The sequence below is a fragment of the Rosa chinensis genome, chromosome 4 (genome assembly GCF_002994745.2).
Source record: "Rosa chinensis cultivar Old Blush chromosome 4, RchiOBHm-V2, whole genome shotgun sequence".
NCBI classification, from domain to species: Eukaryota; Viridiplantae; Streptophyta; class Magnoliopsida; order Rosales; family Rosaceae; genus Rosa; species Rosa chinensis.
In genome coordinates this window covers 40,406,400-40,431,835 of record NC_037091.1, presented here as the reverse complement: position 1 = coordinate 40,431,835, position 25,436 = coordinate 40,406,400, and the positions used below count along the sequence as shown (strand labels likewise).

Below are 25,436 nucleotides of genomic sequence, written 5' to 3'. Positions count from 1 at the left end.
ATTCTTTGTCTTAAAAGATGCTAGCTAAAAGGAAATCATCCAACATATTAATTTTGACTCCCACTTAGAAGTAGTCTCTGCCACTTCTAAGAAGACAATCCGAGTGAGATTGATTGACAGTCTAGCAAGTTGACATAACACATGTAGAAAACTTTTAAGAACATTCAGGGGATAGCTTGACAAAATGACATGGTTATCATGTAAGAGAACATTTCAAACGTTCTGCTACTATCAATCGTTTCAAATTCAAACTTAACATTAAGCACTTTGTCATTTCAAGGCATGGGATCAGTGGACAGAAGACTATACATGAAAATATCACTAGCTGTGCCTTTATGAATCGTATACTTCCTCAACAGACCTTCTTTGTGAAACCCAAGTTTTTCCAACGCTCGCTGGGAACCCTTGTTCTCTACCAAAACCATAGCTTGAAGTCTAACCAAATCGGTGAATTCTTTGAACACATCAATGATGGCCATCTTCACAGCTCTGGTTGCTATGCCTTGTCCCCAATACTCGGCAGCTAACGCATACCCAACCTCTGCTCTGCACTTTTCATTATCTACGTGTGGCTTGATGAAGACAAATCTAATCGAACGGTCATTGATGCAGATGGATTTGCAGTAAGAATGAGCAATGCAGAAGTCCTTAATGTAGGTGAGTGCTTGTTCTTTAGAAGTGAATGTGTTCCAACGAGTGAATTGTGTCACCCTTTCATCACCAGCATACATCAAGAAATCCTCAGCATCTGAGAGTCTGTAAGGACGGAGTGTGATCGCCAATGAATTGTTATCGGTGTTATCCATTTCCTCTGTGATTGGTATGGTTCTGATTGTGAATTGAGGTTTACACTAGTTACTAGTTAGTTTAGAATCAAGTTACACATAAGATGATAAAAGATACAAAAAGGACAATTGCATTATTTTCAAAAAAAAAAAAAAATATATATATATATATAAAGGCTAGGAGAATTGCATTTTTCGTGGTGGTTTGAGTGAGTCCGTGTTTTTGAAATCTTGCAATTTTGATTTTGCATGTAATAATGTCAGCAATTTACACTTGTTGACATTACAGAAAATAAGACTTGATTCTCACACAATTGTCTATTTTGTATATTATTTCAATTCATGTGTCTCAAATAAAACATATGAACCAAATTGAAGATTTTGTTAATAAAATTATCCACACACCGTGTGTATAAGAAAAGAAAATTTGTTTTTTTAAATTTTGTAGTAAATTAATAATAGGCTTTGGTATTAGATGGTGACTGAAAAACTATAAAATAAGTACCGATTGTGGTTAGCACCATAAAATTTGGTAGGTTTTTATTTCATTATTTGTAAATGCATGTCTCTTTCAAAAGAGAACCAATGACCATGAGGAACCTGCCTAGTGTTGCACCGGTAAAACAAGGCGGCCATAATTTTTTCTTGCTTACTAGCCCAAGTAATTGACCAAGTCAATGACACCAAGCTGACTCGACTCCATCACTTTCAAACACCTTATTTTTTGGCAGTTTCTTATGGTCTCCCTCTTTTTTATCTGCATACATAAACACAAATTCGATCTCTTGCAGCTTTCTCAAATTGTTTACCAGTCAGAAAGGCTTAGCATTCTAACTAATCATTCTGATAATCACACATGGAGGGAAGTTCTAGCAGTGATGAGTTGTCCAAGATCAGCCTGAGGCCATTGGCTCTTTCGGACATCGATGATTTCATGGTCTGGGCCACTGATGAAAAAGTGACTCGCTTCTGCACTTGGGAGCCTTACACCAGCAAAGAAGATGGCATTAAATTCATCAAGGAACAGGTTCTCCCACACCCCTGGTTCAGGGCAATCTGCCTAGACAACAAGCCAATTGGTGCCATTTCGGTGTCCTCAAAATCGGGGAATGATCGTTGTAGAGGTGAACTCGGCTATGTTTTGGGGTCCAAGTACTGGGGGAAAGGGATTGCAACACAAGCTGTGAAAATGGTGGCTGATACTATATTTAAAGAATGGACTCATTTGGAGAGACTTGAAGCTCTTGTTGATGTGAACAATGTGCGATCACAGAGGGTTCTGGAGAAGGCCGGGTTCCTGAAGGAAGGTGTTCTCAGAAAATATGAAGTTTTGAAGGGAAGAACTTGGGATATAGTGATGTATAGTCTTCTTTCTACAGATCGATATCGAACTTGATGTATTTGCTGTAAACTTATGTGTTTTGAAGATCATGCATGTGGATACTAGGGTATTCCAATAACATTATTTTGTTGCCATACATAATTGAAAATGAATCTGATACAGTACTAGGGAAGAGAAATGAAAATGAAATAAAGGAAAACATAAACATTGAACTAGAGCAGCGTTAACCAAATTATAGATCCTCAAACATTAATAGTTTTTCACTCATTTATTTTATCAAGGATATACATTAATTCAGGCCTCCGAGCATCTCGGAGTGACCTTGTGACTTGATACACATTTACACAAGCGTACGTATCATTGTCAAGATAGGGAAATATTTTGCTCAAAGTTATCGTACCACAGGGATTAGTAGCTAACCTACAATCCTTAGATAATAGGAAATAAAGACAGTTAGCAAACAAAAGAAAATAAATAAAAATACTACTCTAAGGCACCAAGTCTTAGCAATGCTCGGTTTTGGTTCGCACCGAAGCCTAATCAAAGCTATTAGCCTTGTGATGACTATTTACAATGAAGTAGAAAGTGTCACCAAAAATGTAATTTGTATTTCTAATAACTAAAGTGCAATAATTTAAATGAAAACTTTAACTAACTACTAAATTAAATAAAGGAAAGAAAAGTAAGAAATTTATATATATAGGGGATTGGTAGTTAGGGATGAATCCCAACCTAATTCAATGCTCTAGATGCTAATTTAATTAACGTGCAATTTATTAAAGATGGTAGAAGCAGTACCCAAGGCTTTTCAAGGCTCAAGGGCCGAAATTTCCTTTTATGGTATTCCTACTCTGGTTCAAGGGCCGTAGGAACTCACTTGGCATGAATTAGAGATCGTTCAAGGGTCACTAATTCACATCAAGAGGCTTAGAGATTAAGGAATTAAGCAACCAAGCTTACCATAATTGCGATCAAGCTAATCATGTAATGAACCATGCTTGTACTACCCACGAATATTAAATTGGGGTTCTAGCTCTAAAATCTAAGGATGTTATCCCTAAATTTTAATCTGGACTTATTAAAACACATACCTAAGAGTTGACAATTCCCAAGCATGCATTCTAATCAATTATCACAAAACACAAGCATCCAATAATTAACAAATTCCATATATAAATTAAATTAAGCATCCATTACATCAAATTTGGGATAGGGCACACAACTCTAACCCCGAACAAGGAAATTACTCATAACCCATAATTATGAACATCAAAAATATAAAATTTAAAGAGAAAATAGTATAGAAGTGTAGGAGAAAACAAAGATAATCATAATTAGCTAGGAAGCTAGCATGACTACCCTTGAATTACAACTTCTACAAATACCGAAATCTTGAATGTAGTAGAGGTTGAAGTCTTTAATGAATCTTTGAAGTTTTGGGTGAGTAAATCCTTTAAATCTCCAAAAGAAAATATAAAGGGAAGAGGAAAATTGGTGGGGAAGGAGAGGAAAGAGAGCAACCCAAAGGGCTGCCTCTGTTTTTTTGGTGGTGCGGCTGTGTCTGAGTTTCCTTTCGGTGTAAGAGGGGAGAGTATATATATAGAGAGAATCTTGCGTAGGACACCCGCACGGACACGTGGTGGGGAGGGCCAATCACTGCCCAACAGGGGAGGTGTTTTGGGTATTGCACTTCAGGAAGCAAGGGCAATTTTGAAAAAGATGGAAAATTTCCTCTCTTCTGATTGGGGTGCCGTAAAGACACGTGGTGGGGAAACCCCCACCTAAAAATTTCTCATATATATATGGGTATGGAATTCATGGATGATCGTGGGTTGTGCGGAAGTTAAAAGAGAAAAGAGATAGGCTGCCATGTGGCAGCACAAGAGAGGGTGAGAGGAAAGAAAAGAAAAAAATAAGAAAGAGAGAAAATAAAAAGGAAGGAAGGAAGACTTGCACATGGGAGGGAGGAAAAAAAAGTCAAAAACATTATGATGCATGACGTCAGCAAAGTTTTCATCTTCTTCTTTTTATTTTATTTTTTCCTTTTGTTTTTTTTTTTTCTTTCTTCTTCTTCTTCTTCTCTTCTCAATGCGCTTCCGCATATACTGTCGAAGATAATTGGATTCCACTCCCTTGATAGCGTTGACCACGGTTGACCATCATCGAATATTTCGTCCTTTTGTCGGAAAACCAATTTTTCTCCAATTTCGCACATTTTTATCTTATTTTTGCAACTCCACTTATTTCCTACACAAAAAATAAAAATGGATTAATTACATAATAATTGACTTGATGATTAACTTATTTCTAGTGTTTTAGATACGATTTCATGCATAAAAATACGTGAAATCACTTTGGAAGTAGGTTTCGTGTTCGTGGCAGAGGTGAACCCTTATTCCCCTAACCATGCATGGACAAGCTCCAGGTGAGGGCGGTGTGAGAAGGTAGGCACGGCGGTGACGCGGATCGGTGGGTTTGCGTTTGGTTGTAGGGGTTCTGTACGGCAGCGACGATCTGGTTCCTGGCAGTTGTTCGATTCGGGTTTTCATCTGAGTGGTGCAGCTCTGGTGCTCAGGCATCGATTGGACTTCTCAAGGGTGGTGGTTTGCTCTAAGTCGGTGGCTCTGAAGAAGGCAGTCTGACCGTTGTTTGCTCTCCAGGTCAAGGTCCAAGGAGTTTCTTCCTCTGATCTTGGAGATGGTGGAGAATAGGGGACTGCCGCCGGATTGGTGACCGGTGAAGGCTCCCTTGATGGCCGGCGCTGCATCTCATTCTGAGGGAATGTGGGTGGATCCTGGGCTATGGGCCAATGGGTCGCTGCTTGCCTAGGTTGCAGCAATGCAGCCTAGCCGGGCTAGCTCACTATCTCTCTCTTCCTTTTGGATCAGGCTTGGCATAGGCCTTTGGGGAGGGATGTAGGTCTATGTTATTTTTGATTGAAGCTGATCTTGTTTTGGTTGCTGCGATGTACACCATTGAGGTCTTTAAGGGTCAAAGTTCCAAGGCAGTGCTTTGATTGAAAATTGTGTAGGCGTAGGTTGTTTTTTTCTTTTTTGAATAAGTGAGCTCCGCTCTATTAGTCTTAGGGAGTTTCTTTTTCCTTGCAGTTCCTTTAGGCTTTTAGTCTTTTTTGTTAGGAGTGTTTTGGCTGCTCTGACAGTCGATATTATGCTTGTACTTGTATTATGAGTGGTTTCTTTGAAACCTTCTAGCTTGACGCAGTGACATCGTTATTTTAATGGAACCTGATTATGTTCCCTTAAAAATAAAATTATATATCCTGTGAAACAGAAAATCTAAACTTCAAGGTTCTACAGGATACAGGCAGAAAACAAGTAAACAATATAAACATAACTCATTCTGAACTTGAAAAATTTTGACGAAGTGTATGAGCAATTTAGAGTTATTTATTTAAACATAATTACAAGCTGAGAACTCAGAGCAACATTCTTAGGTAAATAGCTAAAAACTTGTTTAGCTATCTATGAGGATGATTATAGATACTTACTTGAAATGAAAGCACACTACTCCACACTAGAAGGAAAGAACACACTGCTACTATGACTTTCTTACTTCTTGAGAGAAGACTCTTCTGCTCAATTTTCTTATGCCTTACAAATGAACCTAAAGTTCCTTATATAGGGAGCAGTACTCAAACTGGAATTCAAAAACACTAAAATGTATAGAACAACTCCATTATTTTCTGCTCTCTTGAGTGCTCCGGGTGATTGAGGTCGATTGACGAAAAGCAGATTCCTTTAGGTGAAATATTTTTCACCTTTTTTTTTTTTTTTTGAAAAGTAAAAGCCTCTTTTAGGAAAAGGCCAAAGTTGCTTGTGGTGTTTTCTACACCTGCTGTTTCACATGTTTTTGTTTGTTTCTGAATTATTGCTTAGGACAAAAGAGTTGTTATTCATCCTTGCTTTTGCCGTTTTCTTCTACGTCTGTATCTTCATACATCTTGTAGTGATTGTCATTTTCAGTCCACTGAAAGCAGGCTAATTTCTTCTGAGAGAAAGAAAAAGGTCACTGCTAATAACTTCAGGATGGTCATATGCAATAACAATAATTTTTTCTCCTGCTGCCAAGAATGTATTTTCTGTATCTTCTTCGATGATCTTTTTGATATATTCTAGAGACATGGCCTTCATCCAGGGAATACTAGAACTTGGTTGGCCATTGTATCCAACACATGCAGGGTGAAAATATTTTCCTTGAATGATTCTCACATAATGGTATGGAGAAATATAGTCAACCTCGCCATTTTTCTTCTGAATCCACTCTAGTGGAGTAGATCTGAATTTTAATATGAGGATGCAGTCTTTTTTTCTAACATTCTTAACTGTGTTGACTATGATGGGCGATAGTCCCTTGAGATCATCATTGGTTTTAGTCCAGATGTTATGGACAAAACCATTTACAACAAGGCAAAGCTTGCGTTCTTGAGGATGTTCACTCTGAACATTGACTACGTATCTTCCAACATAAGGTCCAGGGACAATGACGAGAGTTGGAGGAAGACATGAGTCAGAATTATGACTTCCAATAAGGTTATGGAAGTCGAACCAATCTGATTCTTTTAGTGCTAAAATAGGAACTTTAGCACTTTCAGGATCTTCAAGATACTGAATTTTTTCATTCTGGACAGCACTCTGCTATGTATTTTCATAACCTTCTTCAAACTGTGGTCTGGCATTTTCATGGAGTTCTTCTGCTAGGGCAAACAAAGCTGGGAACATGAGACCACTGTTTCTTTTCTGAAAAGCATATAAAAGGTCATCTAAAATAGCTTTCTGATGATATGCTAATCTTCTACCAGTTCGTGACACAGGTTCATCGAAAGTTTTTAATTCATAATTGAAAACATAGCAACAGCCTTAAACGGTCTTGATGAGCCTTTACAGTCTACTGTTTGAAACGGGGTAGCCAATCCTTTACCCTGAGATTGATAAGTTGTGGCTAATCCTTTTGGATTTAGCAAATATCTTTTGAGCATTTTTTTCTTTGGTTTCGTCAACATTTTCCGGCTCTTTTCCTGTTCTTCTGTTTCTGGGATTGCAACCTTCATCGCCTTCTCTTTGGATGAACATCGCCATTTCTCTGGATAGGGTGTCTAGAAGATAATTCTTATTTCCTGCAATTAATTCAACATTATAATCATATTGGTTAAGAAATAATTGCCAATTTGCTAATCTTCCTCTATCAGTAAAATTTTTAAAATTCTTTACTCTAGCACTATCGGTGCGTACAGTAAAGGGTTTTCCTAGAAAAACTAGAGAATTTAAAATTATTTTCTTGACAACCAATATTTCTTTCTCCTGTATGATAATTTTGTTCTGTAGGGTTGAACTTGCCACTACAAAATTTACAAATCTTTTCAATGTTAGTTCCGGGTGTTTTTGCTAGAATAACATCGGACCAGTAATTATCACTAGCATCAGTTTGGAGTATGATTTCATCATTCTCTTCTAGTTGTTGTAAAGGAGGGAGATTCTTGCAGAGGGCTTTTATCTGCTTCGCGATTTTTTCATCATCTTCTGTGAAGCTCCATTTTCTTTTAGAACTTGTTTTAGGAGATAACATTGCTGTTAGTCCTGAGATTTTGGGAATGAAATCCCTTCCATAGTTGATGACTCCTAAGAATCTTTCTAGACTCTTAGTATTAGGAATTTTATCTGGGAATTTCCAAATTTTCTCAAGGATATGGGGTTGGAGTTTTATCACTTCATTCTTGATATTTATACCAAGAAAATCAACTTCATCTAGGATAAAAAAGACTTTCTTTTCTCCTAGGATGATCCCATGCTGAATTATCATCTTAACAACCTCGTAAAGGTGTTTCATGTGTTCTTCTCTGGTTTTGGAGAAGACAAGAATGTCATCGATATAGACAACACATAATTCAGCAACATGTTTGAAGATGTCATCCATCTTTCTTTGGAAGATTGAAGGGGCTTGTTTTAGGCCAAAGGGCATTACTAACCATTCGTAATGACCTTGTGGTGTTCCAAATGCAGTGAGAGGAACACTATCTGGATACATCTAAACTTGCAAAAAACCCGACTTTGCATAGAATTTTGAAAGGACTTTAGCTCCTTTGAGCTGATTGATCAAGACTCTCGCTTGAGCTATTTGATAACCGTCTTTAATGGTCTTCTTATTGACATCTCTGTAGTCAATCACCATTCTAGCTTCCTCTAACATTTTCTGCATGGTTTCTCACGTAGAAACCTGAAGCATGATGAGGGCTAGTAGATGGTCGAATTAATCTCTTGTTCAGGAGATCTTCTATGTCTTTTCTGAATTCTTTTTTATCTTCCTCTTTATACTGAGGAATAGCTTTGACATGACATATGACATTCATATCATGTAATCTTAATTCACAGACCACTGGGTCTTTTTTCCAAAATTTCTGAAGGTCGACATCTATATTCTGTTCGAGCATTTTCTTGATTTTATCAAGAGTAGGGATTTTCTGAGATTCAAGCTTGTTTTGGAAATGCTTGAGGTTATGCTCATGGATGAAACTAGCTTCTTCATCTTCGCTAGTTCCTTATTCTTCTTCTTCAGAAGAATCTTGGATAAGCAATTCTTTTTGTTGCTTACTTTGAACCACAGGTTCAAATCTGGGCGTATAGGGCTTATGATCACCACTATTTCATTGCGATCTCTGATATTGAGTAGTAAAGTTTGGACCTACTACACTTTTTGCTTGGGTCAGTCTCTCAGCCCAAAACATTCTGTCTCCTTTTCTGAAGCCCATAGCTTCTTCATCTTGAACAAATCTCTGTTGGAGAAGGAAATCATTTCCCAACAAAAAATCTGATCCTTGGCCTTCTGATTGCCAAAGAGTGTTGATGAAAAATGTTCCTCTACCAATGATGATGTGAACATCTTTAGCTACCTTTTTCATGGTTAGGTGGCTTCCATCAAATTGCACGCTAGTAGTTTTTTTTTTTTTTATTGTCTTCTTTCCAGAGTTCTTCTAGAATTGCAAATCTTTTTGCAATTGTGAATTCTGATTCATTATCTACAAATGCATGTAGATGATATTTTCTATGATCAGTGAATTTTAATCCAATCTCTATGTAGTTGCTATATCTACTAGTAGAGATGACTTTCGATTGTTGAAGCTCGTCTTGATCTTGTTCTTGCGGTACAAATGGTTTACATTCTTCTGGAATGTTTTCTGGTTCAACCAGTTCTATATTTTCATCGATCTTTTCTTCCTTTATTTCTTAGGAAGATTCAGTAATTTCTTGGAACAAAGTTTCTATTTTTTCTCTTTTCATTCACTGAGTTATTCCTCATATTCTTGTTCCACCAGTTGGCTGATAAGACCATACTTGGTTTTTCTTCTTGCTTCAGCTATGAAGCATTCTTTGTGATAAGTCTATTTTGATTCTTCACAGAACATGGGAAGTCCATTCTTTTCATGACATAGGCAATAGTCACAAATAAATGTACCAGGGTTAACCTGATATGAAGACATTATTGCTTCTATCTTACTTTCTTCCCAGTTTTTTACTTTAAGAACATTCATCTGTCTAGATTCTATTTCAAAATCTAATTCAGAATCAGATTAGGATTCTTCTTTAGACCAGGCAGAATATATTGTCTTGTCATCGTCTTCATCATCGGAATAAGCTATTTCATAGCCTTTCATGTCCAGTATTCCATAACAGATGTTTTTCACTCCTTTGAGCTGTTTCTTAGCCATTTTGGCTCTAAGATTTGCTTTACATTATTCTTTTAGTAATTGCCTAATTCTGTCAGCAATTCCTCCAACTAAAAATCTTTCAATTGGTTTTTCAGCTATGCTTTCTCTCACAGCTGTTCTCTATGGTTCGGGAAGTTTCCTGTGTACTAGATCAGTGTTCTCTAGTTCACCTATTATATAGTAGTATTCCTGGAATTCATTTAGATATTCTTCAAAATATCTCATGTCACAAATTTTGAGAGCTTAAATATTTGATTTGGCTGCTTCTTTAGCATTTTCACTCAAATTTGAGAGATTTCCACAAATTTGATCATACAGGGATACTGCAAAATCATATGGAGATTTTGAATTTTTTATTTCTTCTAGCCGGTCTTTCTCTGACAGTCTCTTTGAAAGATAAATAGTATAGTTTGGCTACTCCAGTGAAAGTAGTTTCATAGTATACCTGAAGATCTGGTGCTTCAAACTTTCCAAGGGTAATAGCAGAAGCCATCACGAGGCTATCTACCCATTGGTCAATAGCTTTTCTTTTATCTAGAGCTTTGTCTAGATTTAGCCATGTACCATAATTTGTGATTGGCATGCTAGACATATTGTCCTCTGGGACAAATCTTTGAGAATTTATTTCTTCTTTTTTGCCTGTAGGGAAATTCTGTATAGGGAGTTTCAGTTTTTCCTTTTCTCTAATGATGAAAGTTTTGGAATTGGAGCTTTCTCCGTCTTCCATTTCTATATCTTGATAAGGAAGGACTTTTCTTACCTTTCTTATTTTGAAAATTTTCATTTCTTCGATTAGTTGTTCTAATCGTTCAATATTTTCACAGAATTCTGCTTCATCATAAAGTTCATAGAGCTTTTTTGCTCTAAGCATATTTACTGATCTATTTAGATCAGTTTCTAGTTCTTCTTCAGTAATAGGATCTGTTGGTTCTTCTACAACAAATTTAGTGCCACTAGTACTTGCCTTTCTAATACTGTTGCATCTTCTGAAATTTCTGTTTATCTTGATATTCTCAGGACCAACATCACTTTTTCTATGATCATCAAATTTTAGACTGATATCTCTAGTCTTTCTACTTTCATAGATTGCTGCTTTCGCACTTTCTGGTGGTTTCTTTGGACAAGATAATTTCCATTCAATGGGGAAAGTTACTTCATTCCAAGTAACCTTGTGAATTCTTTGTGAATGGTTTCTCTGACTGGTGAGAAATCCAGTAGTAAGACTTGGGATATTGATATCCTTGTCTTTGGTTCTACTGTGGTACTCATTAGTTTATAGTATAAATATACAAGTTCTTGCATATTTTCTTTCATTGATATGCCATCTGTCTTGACTCTCAATCTCAGACAGTGAGCAACATCCTTCAAGCTTGTTGAGAAGTTTGGGAAACAGTTGAAATATGCTACTTGATTGCATAAAGATGCTTCAAGTGTTTTCAATAGACTAGCTTGAAAATTTGTTAGTTTATTGTCTTGAAAGATGTTGCTCACTGTCTGAGATTGAGAGTTTCAAGCTTGTTGAGAAGTTTGGGAAACAGTTGAAATATGCTACTTGATTGCATAAAGATGCTTCAAGTGTTCCCAATAGACTAGCTTGAAAATCTGTTAGTCTATTGTCTTGTAAGAGTCATAGAACTGAACAGTTTATGCCTTCTCAGGCATGAAGTTTTATGCCTACTTGGACTGCTCCAACGTGCATAAATTGATAATTCTTTGCCTTTGCTCTGGCAACTTCTTGAGGAGTGATCATTAACAGATCTGTTTTTCCTGTTGTAGAAGGAGTTGTGAATTCCAATAATTTGAAATGATGGTTGTCCATCAATTCAAACTTTTCTCTTTTATAGATTTGTTTGAAATCTAATTTTGGAATTGCGGAGTTGTTTACCTCCTGTCCTATTTCATTGTATTCGAATTCTTCTGCATTTAGGAGTTGTACTCTTTTCTTTTTTCCAAAGATGATCATCATTTTGACATATTTGATACTAGTCAGAAGAGTAGAAGGTTCTAGAAAAATCATGTTTAGAACAGAATTCTTCTCGGGTTTTTCTAACGGTGTGAATCCATTAGCTTTCTATGATTTTACTAGAGGTTTTTTCTTATCCTTCAATATATTTTTCATAGAATCCAGCATTTCTCGATGTTCATTAATTTTTCTACTAACATTTGTTAGCTGTTCTTCTTCTCGGTTAGGAAGTTCTTTGGTATAATCTATTTTATTTTCTAATTTTTCTAATTGGTAGATTATATCTGGTAGTTTTTCTAGATGATCTTGACATCTAGATACTTCTTGTATCAAATTCTGATGTTTTTCATCAGAAGATTTTAGTAGAGAATTTAACTTCTCTAATATCAATTCAGACATTGTCCCCATTGGGGATTCCCCTTGAGCTTTTTCAGCAGGCTCTGATACCAGTGAATTACGGATCTAACCAATGCTCGAATAATCAAGAGGTTTTTGTTCCTCTTGGGGAGTATATTCGAGATCTCCGATAGTTTTCTCAACTTTGTAAATTCTTTTTTGAACTATGAAGATAATATCTCAATAATTGGGAGTTTCTCTTTGAAGCATTGACCTGTAATCTTTTAACTCTCTCAACTTTTTTTTCTTCTTCAGCTAACTCTTTACTGGTTATTTTTGCTAATAGCAATTAATTCATCGAAATTATGAATAGTGAAAATTAGCTGTTTACCTTCGAATATAGAGGATGAATTCTAACTATGATTATTATTTTCAAGACGGGCTCACCACGTTTCATCAAAAGGAAAGAAAAAAAATCTGTTCATAGTAATCGTAAAACTGCAAAGGTCGGAGAAAGAAAGGGAAAAGGGGTACTAATGGCATAAAAGTAGGTAAGATGGGTAGGTGAGAAAAAAAAAAGGAAAAATTTTGTGTGAAAGGGAATAAAAATAAGTTGGTAGGGTGTATGGGAAGTATATTGGTGGATTAGGAGTGTATGGACATTTTCTCTTTCTAAGATGTTGGAGGCTGTATGCTGATTCAAAATTGCCGAAATTTTTGCTCTTTCAAGCCAGTGTTATTAGTATTGAGCAGAGAACAAGTGAAGAGAGTACAAATATATTCATTTATGTATTATATTTTTTTGGTTAAAAAAAAATGGAAAAACGTTCACAAGGGTAGTATTGGAATTTATCCTTTCTGTCTCCTACCACGTCATCACTTGACATAAATTTTGGATGGAATTTGAAGAATTGGACTCGGCTGATTAAAATTGGGAGTTTAGGGATAATCTGTATGAAATTGGAACTTTAAGGACTAATATGAAAAATATGACCAAAAGTTCAAGTAGGTAAACATAAATTAATCCTTTTTTTTTTTAACATTTTTTCCGTTTTGATTAAAATAATTCTTTAATTTTTAAGAGTGCTTCTATTTATACCTTCTATATTAGCATCTAGACCTCATCTATTTTTGAACATTTACAAATCCTATTTTGCCCCTCTTAAGATAAAAAAAAAAAAAATTAAAATCTTATTTTGCATCTCTAAAATCCAATTTCTTTCATCCATGCGTCTGGTCTAGTTTCTCTTCATCACCAGATCGTCTCTACCCTCCTCTCTCTCTCTATCTTACCTCTCTTTCTTTTTATTCACTAAAATTAGAAGTATAACAAGAGAAAAAAAAACACATATACACAAATAATATATTTAATCAAATACTAAACATTACCTTGCAATAAGCCTTTGTGCACAACACCCAATTTCTAAAAGGGCCACCCAAACAACTTTATGAGGCTCCACTGCTCCAGCAATCATATATAAAAGATCAAATAAGCAAGCCGTTTTAATCAACTCAATCTTCAATATTATCCCATTCGTCTGAACTAGCCTTATCCTTTGTTGCAAAATCTTGGTTGCAAAATCCTTAATGACCCCGTATTTATTTTTGTCAAGTTGATGTCTTTCTGCAACTATTTGAAGTTGGGTATCATCTTCTTTGTTTGCTACCGAATCATTTTCACAAATGAGAGGAGGTGTAGAGAGAAAAGATAGAGGGACAAAATTGGACGTTTGATGGTAATAAGTATCCAAAGAGGTCCAAATACTATTATGAGAGGTATGTCCAAATACTATTATGAGAGGTATGAATAGAACCACCCAATCTTTAAGGGATATATGGTTAAAAAAAAAATCAATTATAATTGACAATCATAAATAATAGAGTCAACACGAGCTTCTTATCCCATCACTAGTATTGTTATCGATCATGATGCTTGTCCTAACCTAGCGATCCAGGCCATATTCAAGGTTGACACATATTTTCATCCTCGTGTGTGTCAGGATGTTTGACGACATTTGTCATGGTAAATGTTTTCTTGGAGTCTAGAGGTAGCCAACTAGCCATCAAAACTACATCACTAACCCTCTTTGACTTATTTTCCCAAACCCTGGTGTTCCTTTCTTTCCACACACCCCATAATAAGAACATTAACAGATCAAAATGAGAAGGAGCTAACCTGCTGGAGCAAAACTGAATCCATTCTAGCACTCCCGTATCGTTTGACTCACTGGTAAAGCATGAACCAAGGACCGCCCTAGTGAAAGGGCAATTGCAACATAGATGTAGAGTAGATTCGATCCTCCCATATTTTATTACATTGTTAGATTACTGTTTTTCAATATTACATTTCCTCATAAACATAATTGCTGAAAATTATGTAAAAAGGAGAAAGAGAATCATATCTGTTGAAATATGACACTATGCATCGACCAAAACACCAAGAACCACAAGTCACATAATCTCATCTGTGGATAAGAAACTATACATAATCATATCTCTAATCTCACCTTTGCAATACCCATACTTCCTTAACAACCCTTCTTTCACAAACCCAACCTTCTCTAAAACCCTTTGAGATCCCTTATTCTCAACCTCAACCAAAGCCTCAATCCTCACCAGAAATAGGAACTCTTTGAAGACCCTAGAGATGGCCATCTTCAATGCCAATGTGACAATCCCTTGCCCCCAGAAGTCTGCAGACAAAGCATAGCTAACATGTGCCCTGCACGAATCATCACCCCGTTCGGGTTTGACAGAAACATATCCTATGCAATGGTCATCCAAACATATGGACTGACGCCATGGGTGAGAAATACAAACCTCCTCAATATATGTCAAGGCTTCTTCTCCAGAGGTTATGGTGTTCCATCTCAGATAGCGTGTTACTCTGTCATCACTTGCCCATTTCAGGAAGTCATCAGCATCGGAGAGTTTGAAAGGACGAAGTGAAATTCTGGAGGAATCCATGGATGAAGGAAATTTGAGATGGTTCCAGGCTCAAATGGAATAAGTATCGGCACTTTGTAATGCAATGAATTTTATGAGTTAAGTAGACTAACATGGAGGACCAGTCAAATTATGATGGTGGTTGCCAGAACTTTCCTGTACTAGAAGACAAATGGGTCATTACCATCACAAGCTGTGACATTAACCCACTAGTGATGGGGTGTTGGGGTGTGTAACTTGATCAGCAATGTGAGAGCCACGCTATCATACTGTTAATCTAAAACAATAGCAACGGAGCTACGAACATTTGATAAAGCAGGAAGAATAGAAGTCACAATTTTATTTGAAGAGGTTTAAATTCTATGTCTTAAAAGATGCTAGCTAAAAGGAAAATCTTCCAACATATCAATTTTGAATCCCACTTAGAAGTAGTTTCTGCCACTTCTAAGAACACAATCCGAGTGAGATCGATTGACAGTCTAACAAATTGACATAACACATGTAGAAAACTTTTAAGAACATTCAGAGGATAACTTGACAAAATGACATGGTTATCATGTAAGAGAACATTTAAAACGTTCTGCTACTATCAAACGTTTCAAATTCAAACTTAACATTAAGCAATTTGTCATTTCAAGGCATGGGATCAGTGGACAGAAGACTATACATGAAAATATCACTAGCTGTGCCTTTATGAATCGTATACTTCCTCAACAGACCTTCTTTGTGAAACCCAAGTTTTTCCAACACTCGCTGGGAACCCTTGTTCTCTACCAAAACCATAGCTTGAAGTCTAACCAAATCGGTGAATTCTTTGAACACATCAATGATGGCCATCTTCACAGCTCTGGTTGCTATGCCTTGTCCCCAATACTCGGCAGCTAACGCGTACCCAATCTCTGCTCTGCACTTGTCATTATCTCCGTGTGGCTTGATGAAGACAAATCCAATCGAACGGTCATTGATGCAGATGGATTTGCAGTAAGAGTGAGGAATGCAGAAGTCCTTAATGTAGGTGAGTGCTTGTTCTTCAGAAGTGAATGTGTTCCAACGAGTGAATTGTGTCACCCTTTCATCACCAGCATACATCAAGAAATCCTCAGCATCTGAGAGTCTGTACGGACGGAGTGTGATCGCCAATGAATTGTTATCGGTGTCATCCATTTCCTCTGTGATTGGTATGGTTCTGATTGTGAATTGAGGTTTACACTAGTTAGTTTAGAATCAAGTTACACATAAGATGATAAGAGATACAAAAAGGACCATTGCATTATTTTCAAAAAATATATATATAAAAAAAAGGGTAGCACAGTTTCATTAATCAAGGCTTGAGGGCAGTCGCACCAACCCTTTATTCAAAAAAAAAAAAAAAAAAGGCTAGGACAATTGCATTTTTCGTGGTGGTTTGAGTGAGTCCGTGTTTTTGAAATCTTGCAATTTTGGTTTTGCATGTAATAATGTTAGCAATTTACGCTTGTTGACATTACAGAAAACAAGACTTAATTCTCACACAATTGTCTATTTTGTCGATTCTTTCAATTCATGTGTCTCAAATAAAACATATGAACCAAATTGAAGATTTTGTCAATAAAATTATCCACACACCGTGTGTATAAGAAAAGAAAATTTGCTTTTTTGAATTTTGTTGTAAATTAATATTAGGCTTTGGTATTAGATGGTGACTGAAAAACTATAAAATAAGTACCGATTGTGGTTAGCACCATAAAATTTGGTAGGTTTTTATTTCATTATTTGTAAATGCATGTCTCTTTCGAAAGAGAACCAAAGACCATGAGGAACCTGCCTAGTGTTGCACCGGTAAAACAAGGCGGCCATAATTTTTTCTTGCTCACTAGCCCAAGTAATTGACCAAGTCAATGACACCAAGCTGACTCGACTCCATCACTTTCATACACCTTATTTCTTGGCATTTTCTTATGGTCTCTCTCTTTTTTAGCTGCATACATAAACACAAATTCGATCTCTTGCAGCTTTCTCAAATTGTTTACCAGTCAGAAAGGCTTAGCATTCTAACTAATCATTCTGATAATCACACATGGAGGGAAGTTCTAGCAGTGATGAGTTGTCCAAGATCAGCCTGAGGCCATTGGCTCTTTCGGACATCGATGATTTCATGGTCTGGGCCACTGATGAAAAAGTGACTCGCTTCTGCACTTGGGAGCCTTACACCAGCAAAGAAGATGGCATTAAATTCATCAAGGAACAGGTTCTCCCACACCCCTGGTTCAGGGCAATCTGCCTAGACAACAAGCCAATTGGCGCCATTTCGGTGTCCTCAAAATCGGGGAATGATCGTTGTAGAGGTGAACTCGGCTATGTTTTGGGGTCCAAGTACTGGGGGGAAGGGATTGCAACACAAGCTGTGAAAATGGTGGCTGATACTATATTTAAAGAATGGACTCATTTGGAGAGACTTGAAGCTCTTGTTGATGTGAACAATGTGCGATCACAGAGGGTTCTGGAGAAGGCAGGGTTCCTGAAGGAAGGTGTTCTCAGAAAATATAAAGTTTTGAAGGGAAGAACTTGGGATAGAGTGATGTATAGTCTTCTTTCTACAGATCGATGTCAAACTTGATGTATTTGCTGTAAACTTATGTGTTTTGAAGATCATGCATGTGGATACAAGGGTATTCCAATAAAATTATTTGGTTGCCATATACAATTGAAAATGAATCTGATACTGTACTAGGGAAGAGAAATGAAAATGAAATAAAGGAAAACATAAACATTGAACTAGAACAGCGTTAACCAAATTATATATCCTCAGACAACATCCCATTCTTCAAACTGCAAAATTATAGGAAGCTTTCTATTACGCTTTGATAGAACATATCATTAAGATTAAAAAAATAAATAAATTATGCAACAACTGAAAAATATACACACATATTGTTCTGTTTTTCTTATGATTTTGGTGCAACATGCATGTGGATATGATGTATGGTTTTTGTTGTAGTCCTTCATTTAGTATTGTATCGTATCCTTTCAAAACCACTACAAAAAGTTCACATTACTTCGCTGCAAAAGATGTCCCATCTATCTGACAGAATATTTAATGCACCAGTGTACACTTACACCAATAAAAATAGACGGTTGAATAATATTAAATATATTTTTTTGTTATTAAAAAAATTACCTATAAATATTAAATATTGAGATTCGCTGAATCTGTTAGTTCACTTACACCATCAGTGCATAGAAGAATTTTCTTATCTTTCTCACAAACACCAGTTTTAAGAGTCTTGCTTTTGTCACCAAAAGATTTTTTTGCAAGTGTATTAACCTTTTTATAAGGACACCTCTAGTGAAATTGGAAGGATGACAAATTTTATACTTTCAAACAAATTAGACATTTTCCTTTTTTCTTTTCCAATGACTCAAATTTGACCGTTGGGGGTTTGAGAGAAAGTTTGGGAAACTCCATTTATCCAACTTCCAACTAGAAATTAAAAAAAAAAAAGGCTCGGAAATTATCATATTTAGGTGATCTTTAGAGGGTTGGTTCTCCAAATTAATTAAGAGGATCATAGATGTTTTTAAAATCATGCCGACACGCCTCACAACATTGCACTAATTTTAAGTCTTTGTCAACACAGAAACAACACTGAAAGGAAAGATGATGTCCACTTTCCATGATTTGGTTTATTCTCAAAGGAAATTAATTGGCTAGCAGCCAAGGTAAACTGGTCCACCCTGGCGGCCACTAGTACATTTGACATCTCCCTTATCTGTACTCGTTCCTTTCTTGGTCACCACTCTTTAACTCTCAAGTCATTGATGACCCTTCATACCCACCTTGTCTCCCACAACTTTTTTGCTTATTTCTTCGATGGCACTAGTGCACTACATAAACCCAAAATCTCTTTCAATTTTCTTATCCTTTCCTGCTAGAAACATTATTTGAGCTCTAAGTTGTCGTTGGTGTAGGAATGGAGGGAAATTCTGGGATATCAAATGGAAGAGAAGGCGGTGATGAGGTCTTTACCATAACCCTCAGGCCTTTGGGTCTTTCTGACATTGATGATTTCATGGTTTGGGGCACAGATGAGAAAGTGTCTCGTTTCTGCACTTGGGAGCCTTATGCTAGCAAAGAAGAGGGGCTCAACTACATCAAGGATAAGATCCTTCCACACCCCTGGTATAGGGCAATATGTCTGGACGGCAGGCCGGTTGGTGCCATTCTAGTGACCCCGAATTCGGGAAATGATCGGTGTAGAGCTGAAATCGGCTATGTCTTGGGGTCCAAGTACTGGGGCAAAGGGATAGCTACAAGGGCAGTGAAGATGGTGGTTGATACTATTTTCAAGGAGTGGACACATTTGGAGAGACTGGAAGCTTTCGTTGATGTGGAGAATGTGGGATCACAGAGGGTGATGGAGAAGGCTGGGTTTCAAAGGGAAGGCGTTTTGAGAAAGAATTATATTGTGAAAGGTAGAACTATAGACGAGGTGGTTTTTAGTATTCTTTCCACTGAATGTGAAAGCTGATTTATGTAACTGTTGGAACTCTGTTCTGGTACGCATTTAGATGAATGAAGCTGAATTGAATCATTGTCTTTGTGAGTTGTCTTGTAGACCATGGCGGAGTTAGAAATTTAAATTTACTGGGCACAAAAGAAAATAATAATATCAAAACATAAATTTTTTTTTTAAAATAACTCCAATGAGGTATTTATGCCTGACAGATTTTGGTTTTCTTTTCCGGTATTTAAATATCTCTGTAAAAAGAAGAAAGATTTTGTAATTGATTAAGAATTGGTTGAGAATCGTTACTTGACTAGTAGATATTAAAATATACAAATATATACCAAAAATATATATATGTCACCGTTACTTAAAAGTTTGTAAGTAAGAAAAAAATATATAAATTATTAACTATAATTAATTGTTATATGATTGATGTCATGAAAGATCAAGTTACAATTGGTGATGATGAAGCTCAAAGAATCTAAGTGCAGTAGCATTGAAAGGATAGGACCATATGCAAGTCCCCTGTGTTTGATTTGGGTAGAAGACGAGAGGGAGATGATGCAAGAGAACAAAACTTCTCTGTTACTAAAGGGTAAAATAGGAAAATAAAAGTTTGGCTGAATGATACTTAAATAATAACAAAATCACTACATAATAGGTATCTACTGCATATTTAAAAAATCTAAACTGAGGCACGGTCCCGTGCCCCTTCGTCCCTCCTCCCCTACTTGTAGACTTGCTGTCATTTTCTTCCTTCATAACTCTCTACATTGAATATTCAGAACTCATGTTATCAAATCCTAACCATATTTCTTTACATTAATCATAACCACTACCTAATGACGAAGTGGTGTTAGCTTAGTGGTTAGAGCACCCACTACCTAATGACGAAGTCATGGGTTCGAGTCACCATGGGGGTATGAGTGAAATCCTTTGATCATCTTTTAAAAAAAGGAGAAAAAAAAAATATATCCTAATCATATTTCTTTACATTAATCATAACCTTCATGCTAGATCAGAGATTCGATTTCCAAATTGTGAGGAGTGTATTAGAATTAGGTGCTAGATTATGGGTTCGCTTCCCCGTCAATACCAAATACACAACCATATTTTTTACTTTAATATCAAGAATCAAGATTAAAATATTGAATTTTAAGTGTTTTAAATCTCAACTCTTAACTCTTGAACTTAAATTTAAGGGTGAGTGATCACAAAATTCTTAATTATTAAATTAAAATGACGTAAACGGTATAGAGTTGGAGAAGGTGGAGAAGGCCGCAGTCGGTATAGAGTTGAACCAAACTTTGGGATTAGGGAGAATAACCCGCTGAAGTGATGGTGTCTGCAACGAAGTTAGCTGCTCGAATCACGACTGAAAGAAATGGCTTCAATTTTGAGGCGAGATAGTTGATGTCATGAATCAAGGATCTGAGTCTCCAGGGGGGTACAGACTTTGATGATGCAGTTGATAACAAGTAGGGAGTGTCCTTCTACTTAGATTCTTGAGATGTTATGATGGAGAGCATGAACTAGGCCATATTTGAGGGCACTTCCTTCAGCAATAGGGACCAAGGATATGCCAAGACTGTGGGCACCAGCAAGAATTGGGGTGCGAATAGCATCTCAAATGATGAAACCAGCAACAGCTTTCTTGTGAGCTTTAATCGAACTTCTCTATTGCCTAAATTGTTTATGAATTATGAACCTTTTATCATGTTTTATTTCAGTTTGTAATCTCTCTCTCTCACACACACACACATATGAGTTATATATAAATAATTAATACATTATTTATTTCATTGTATCCTTTTCGAATCTGTATCTTATAAATTTTTAAGATTTCTATTTCCTTGTATCGAACTGAATCCAGGCCCCGCCCTGGCCCAAGGCAGGCAGGACGATAGCCCAGGGCCCAAATCTCTCTTAGTCTCTTTGTGCTGGGAATAAAATTAAGAGAAAAAGCAGGAATTCAAAAAGCTGTTGCAACTAGACAAAAGGGAATGTCCATTCTTGGGAATTCACGTGTGGCAACATATAAGGGGAACATATAGAGGCCCTGCAACTAGACAAAAGAGCAGTTCACAACTTCACATGGGAGCTACTGCCACTTGACAAAAATGAAGGAATACAACATTTGGCCAATAAAAGAGAATAAGGGAGATTAGCCCGGTTACTCTTTAACACTTTTTATTCTGCAGATTCTTCATCTTCTAAATCTTCTCTTCTTCCTCTCAATTCACAACTCCCAAGTCTCATTAATCATGGAGCAAATCAAGTAGTTTTATATAGGGGCCGTGACCACTTACCCAATTTCAGCTTAAAAATTGCCCACTTACTCCACTAAGAGTTTTTTAACCTCATTTACCCAATCTAACATCTACTGACAGTTTTGCCCCTATTAATTAACTCTCTCCTCTCAGACTCTCTCTCCCCCTCCCCCTCCCTCTTCGATCTATTTTCTCTCTCCTCCCCCCTCACCGATCTCTCGATCTCTCTCTCTCTCTCTCTCTCTCTCTCTCTCTCTCTCTCTCTCTCTCTCTCTCTCTCCATGTCTGCAGATCGGAAAACGGGTTCGGGTTTGAAATTGGGTTCGGTTTGTCAGAAATGAGGGAGAGCCAACCAGGTCAGCAGCGAGCGTTTTTCCGATGCTTGTTGCTTTTCTTGCTCGGTCTGGTTCAGTACGGCCACATCGACGACACCGACGCCGAGATTCAGAGCCACGACTTCAAATTCAAAATCAAGCAGCCACACATCAATGTCCAGTTCGACGACGGTGGAGGAGATCAAGTCGGGTTGCCGACGACGGAGGGTCTGCTGGCGCGAGATCTAATAGAGGTATTCCTAGGCGGCGACGGAGGAATCTTACGCTGGTGGCGGGGATGGCTGCAAACAACGTGTGGTGGTGGCCGGGTTGGTTGATTTAGTGCCCTGTTTTGGGTGCCCAGAGTAATATGGGTTACCCGGATGGCTTGGTGTTGGGCTGATGTCATGAAGATAGTTTTCTGGGCTGTTTTTGGGTCTAGAACTTTCATAGTTGCCTAGTTGGTTATGTCTATGTTAGTGAGAGGTATGTGGAAGTGAGTTGACTGGGTAACTCGAAAATGATTGGTAACTCGATTTTAAAGTTTTTTTTTTTTTTTGGTAAATTAGGCAGAAGGCTTATAAGGAAAGAAGAAAGAAGAATGAAAAAAAAAAGTTTTATTGAGTAGTTATACATGTCTATTGCGGGGTAATAATATAATTATTGGAGGCAATAATATGATTATTGGGAGGCAATAATATGAGTATTGGGGGCAATAATATGCATATAAATTGATCAATTGTACCTGTAGTATATTCCTTTTGGTTTTAGGAGTTTATGCAATTCACTGGAGGGCAATAATATGAGTATTGGGGGGCAATAATATGATTACTGGGGGGAAATAATATGGTTACTGAGTATTATTAGGGGGCAATAAATTCAGACGCTGGAATCCGGTCACCAGTCCGGTAGCTGGATTCCGATGACCTATCGCCGGAGTCCCCACCGGAGTCAAGCAAGGTCTCCAATGACTTCTTTCTCTAAGTGACAAAGAAGGAGAGGGCAAAATTGTCCCAAAAATAAATAAAAATGAATTAAAAAAATACTGAATTGGATATTAGGGAAATAATCTCTTAGAATGTTTGGATAAGTGGGCAATCTCTTAGAGTGTTTAGGTAAGTGGGCAATTTTTAAGCTAAAATTGGGTAAATGATCATTTCCCCTTCTATATAAAGAACCCAATTTTTGATTTTTTTTTTTAATAGAAAGGCCCAATTTTATTCTTTGCCCCGGGCCTTGAATTTCTCAGGGCCAGGCCTGACTGTATCCCCATATCCATACCATATATAACGACAAACTTATTTGTCTTCTCCGGTCAATAACTAGATTATGTTCTACGTTTAACACTGGCTTAACCTTTTTGCATTGCTTTGATTCCATTATGCGCATACATAGACACAAAATCTCTTATAGATATCTCTAGTTTCCTGTGAGAATCATTGTGACAATTATACATATATGGAGGTAATCTATATATAGTATTGACGAGTTGTCCAAGAGCTAGCAACCTTAGGCCAAGTCTTTCTGATGATTAAGAATGAGCAAACGGGGGTGGGGGCAGGGTACCCGCGGGTTTTCCTCGTATTTGTTTTCTGGGACTAAATATCCAATTGCAAATCTCTATTTCCCGAATGTGTGCCATATCCAAATTGGGATCAATGATTGGTTGAAGTCCGAACACATTCAAGTGAGGTTGATGGCGGAGAAAATGTCATTGAAGTTTGACTAGTATTGGAATTCCATTCATGGCATGATGGCTATTGCAACCATATTGGATCCAAGGTACAAGATGGAGTTGATTGAGTACTTCTTTCCTCTGATTTATCAAGAGCGGCACTCATCGGAAGTTGAGAGAATCACAGAGTTGACAAATAGCCTGACAAAGCATTATCAGTTAAGCCTACAAGCCGGTCAAGTATCATCTCAGTCTTCTGCTTCTCCATCTTCATTACCTTTTGATTTGGATGACGACTCTTTGGCATCTTTCGATTTATATGTTTCTAGTAAGAAAAAGAAGGATAGCCTGAAGTCTGAATTAGAGGATTACTTGGGAGAGAAGCTGATACCAAGAACTAGAACTTCCCTTGAGTTTGATATTTTCGAATGGTGGAAGGTTAATGGAATACGGTATCCCACCTTGCAAGCCATGGCGAGAGACATCTTGGCTATACCAGTATCCACTGTTGCTTCGGATTTGGCATTCAGCACTAGTGGGAGAGTTGTGAGCTCCCATCGGAGCCATCTACATGCAGACACCTTGGAGGCTCTTATGTGCGCCCGAGACTGGATGTGGAATGAAATGAAAGGTATACAATAATAATATTTTTTTTCTCTCTTCATTTTATTGTATATGCATATTCATACTCTTTTTACATAATAATCATTTTTACACAAATTTTTTTTTTTCTTTTATCAGCTGCAGGAATTACTTCAAAGGGCGATTGCACATTTGATGATGATTTTGACTTAGCCGAGACCATGAAGGATAACGTCACTCTTTATGATTGACATTGGAAGAAGAGGGAATTATTGATGAATGTAGGATTTTGGGGATTAGAATGATTAATGTACGATTATTGAGTAGAATTTCAATAGATCACCAACTTTTGTATTCAGTCGGATTATTAATTGTCTATTAATATGATTAAGTAGTTTCTTATAATATTTATTCAGTCGGATTTTGATGAATTTACCTTTTTAATGTATTACTTCCTAAACCAACAATTTCTTTCTTAAACACTGTTTCAAGAATTTGAAATACTCATTCGACGAAAACAAGGATGAAAATAAAAAGAATAAACAAATTTATTTTTTGTCAAAAAAGGAAAGAAAAAATCTGAAAAGATAGAAAATAGAAAAAAAAATAAAAAAAAAACCTCATATAGAGAAATTGACCAATGCGGGGGCGGGGGCAGGGGAATCCCCCGTTTGCTCATTCTTACTGATGATGTAATAGTTTGGATCACGGATGAGAAAGTGCAACAATTCAGCACGCAGTTGGAAGCCTAACACCAGCAAAATAGACTTTATCAAGACTGAAGACCATGGTTATCCCATACCCCTGGTTCAAGGCAATTTGCCTTGACAAAAAGTCAATTGGTGCCATTTCAGTAAACCCGAATTTGGGTAATAATCGGTGTAGAGCTTAACTCGGCTATATCTTGGGTTCAAGTACGGGGGAAAAGGGCTTGCAACAAGGGCAGTGAAATTGGTGGTAGAGGAGTGGACACATTTGGAGAGAAGACTCGAAGCTCTTGTTGATGCGGACAATGT

The 25,436-nt window shown here is 37.0% G+C and overlaps 7 protein-coding genes across 7 annotated transcripts; 4 read left to right on the top strand and 3 right to left on the bottom strand.

Annotated features, from left to right (window-relative positions):
- Positions 1 to 275: 275 nt before the first annotated feature.
- LOC112199305 (uncharacterized N-acetyltransferase p20) lies at positions 276 to 806 on the bottom strand. Its single transcript, XM_024340340.1, has one exon. The coding sequence runs from the start codon at positions 804 to 806 to the stop codon at positions 276 to 278; it is 531 nt and encodes a 176-aa protein (XP_024196108.1).
- Positions 807 to 1,543: 737 nt separating this feature from the next.
- LOC112197844 (uncharacterized N-acetyltransferase p20) lies at positions 1,544 to 2,268 on the top strand. Its single transcript, XM_024338741.2, has one exon. It carries the CDS (start codon positions 1,642 to 1,644, stop codon positions 2,179 to 2,181), a length of 540 nt encoding a protein of 179 aa, XP_024194509.1. The 5' UTR covers positions 1,544 to 1,641; the 3' UTR covers positions 2,182 to 2,268.
- A 12,178-nt stretch (positions 2,269 to 14,446) lies between these two features.
- LOC112197846 (uncharacterized N-acetyltransferase p20) lies at positions 14,447 to 15,889 on the bottom strand. Its single transcript, XM_024338744.2, has 2 exons — positions 15,760 to 15,889; positions 14,447 to 15,253 (listed from the first exon to the last, which is right to left on the bottom strand). The coding sequence occupies exon 2, from the start codon at positions 15,111 to 15,113 to the stop codon at positions 14,598 to 14,600; it is 516 nt and encodes a 171-aa protein (XP_024194512.1). The 5' UTR covers positions 15,114 to 15,253; positions 15,760 to 15,889; the 3' UTR covers positions 14,447 to 14,597.
- Positions 15,208 to 16,327, bottom strand: LOC112197845 (uncharacterized N-acetyltransferase p20). Its single transcript, XM_024338742.2, has 2 exons — positions 15,812 to 16,327; positions 15,208 to 15,248 (listed from the first exon to the last, which is right to left on the bottom strand). Exons 1-2 carry the CDS (start codon positions 16,254 to 16,256, stop codon positions 15,223 to 15,225), a joined length of 471 nt encoding a protein of 156 aa, XP_024194510.2. The 5' UTR covers positions 16,257 to 16,327; the 3' UTR covers positions 15,208 to 15,222.
- A 722-nt stretch (positions 16,328 to 17,049) lies between these two features.
- LOC112198364 (uncharacterized N-acetyltransferase p20) lies at positions 17,050 to 17,798 on the top strand. The gene has a single exon (XM_024339473.2). The coding sequence runs from the start codon at positions 17,149 to 17,151 to the stop codon at positions 17,686 to 17,688; it is 540 nt and encodes a 179-aa protein (XP_024195241.1). The 5' UTR covers positions 17,050 to 17,148; the 3' UTR covers positions 17,689 to 17,798.
- Positions 17,799 to 18,875: 1,077 nt separating this feature from the next.
- LOC112197989 (uncharacterized N-acetyltransferase p20) lies at positions 18,876 to 19,675 on the top strand. The gene has a single exon (XM_024338971.2). The coding sequence runs from the start codon at positions 19,043 to 19,045 to the stop codon at positions 19,598 to 19,600; it is 558 nt and encodes a 185-aa protein (XP_024194739.1). The 5' UTR covers positions 18,876 to 19,042; the 3' UTR covers positions 19,601 to 19,675.
- A 4,241-nt stretch (positions 19,676 to 23,916) lies between these two features.
- Positions 23,917 to 24,671, top strand: LOC112199304 (zinc finger BED domain-containing protein DAYSLEEPER-like). The gene is made up of 2 exons (XM_024340339.1): positions 23,917 to 24,469; positions 24,580 to 24,671. Exons 1-2 carry the CDS (start codon positions 23,917 to 23,919, stop codon positions 24,669 to 24,671), a joined length of 645 nt encoding a protein of 214 aa, XP_024196107.1.
- The last annotated feature ends 765 nt before the right edge of the window (positions 24,672 to 25,436 follow it).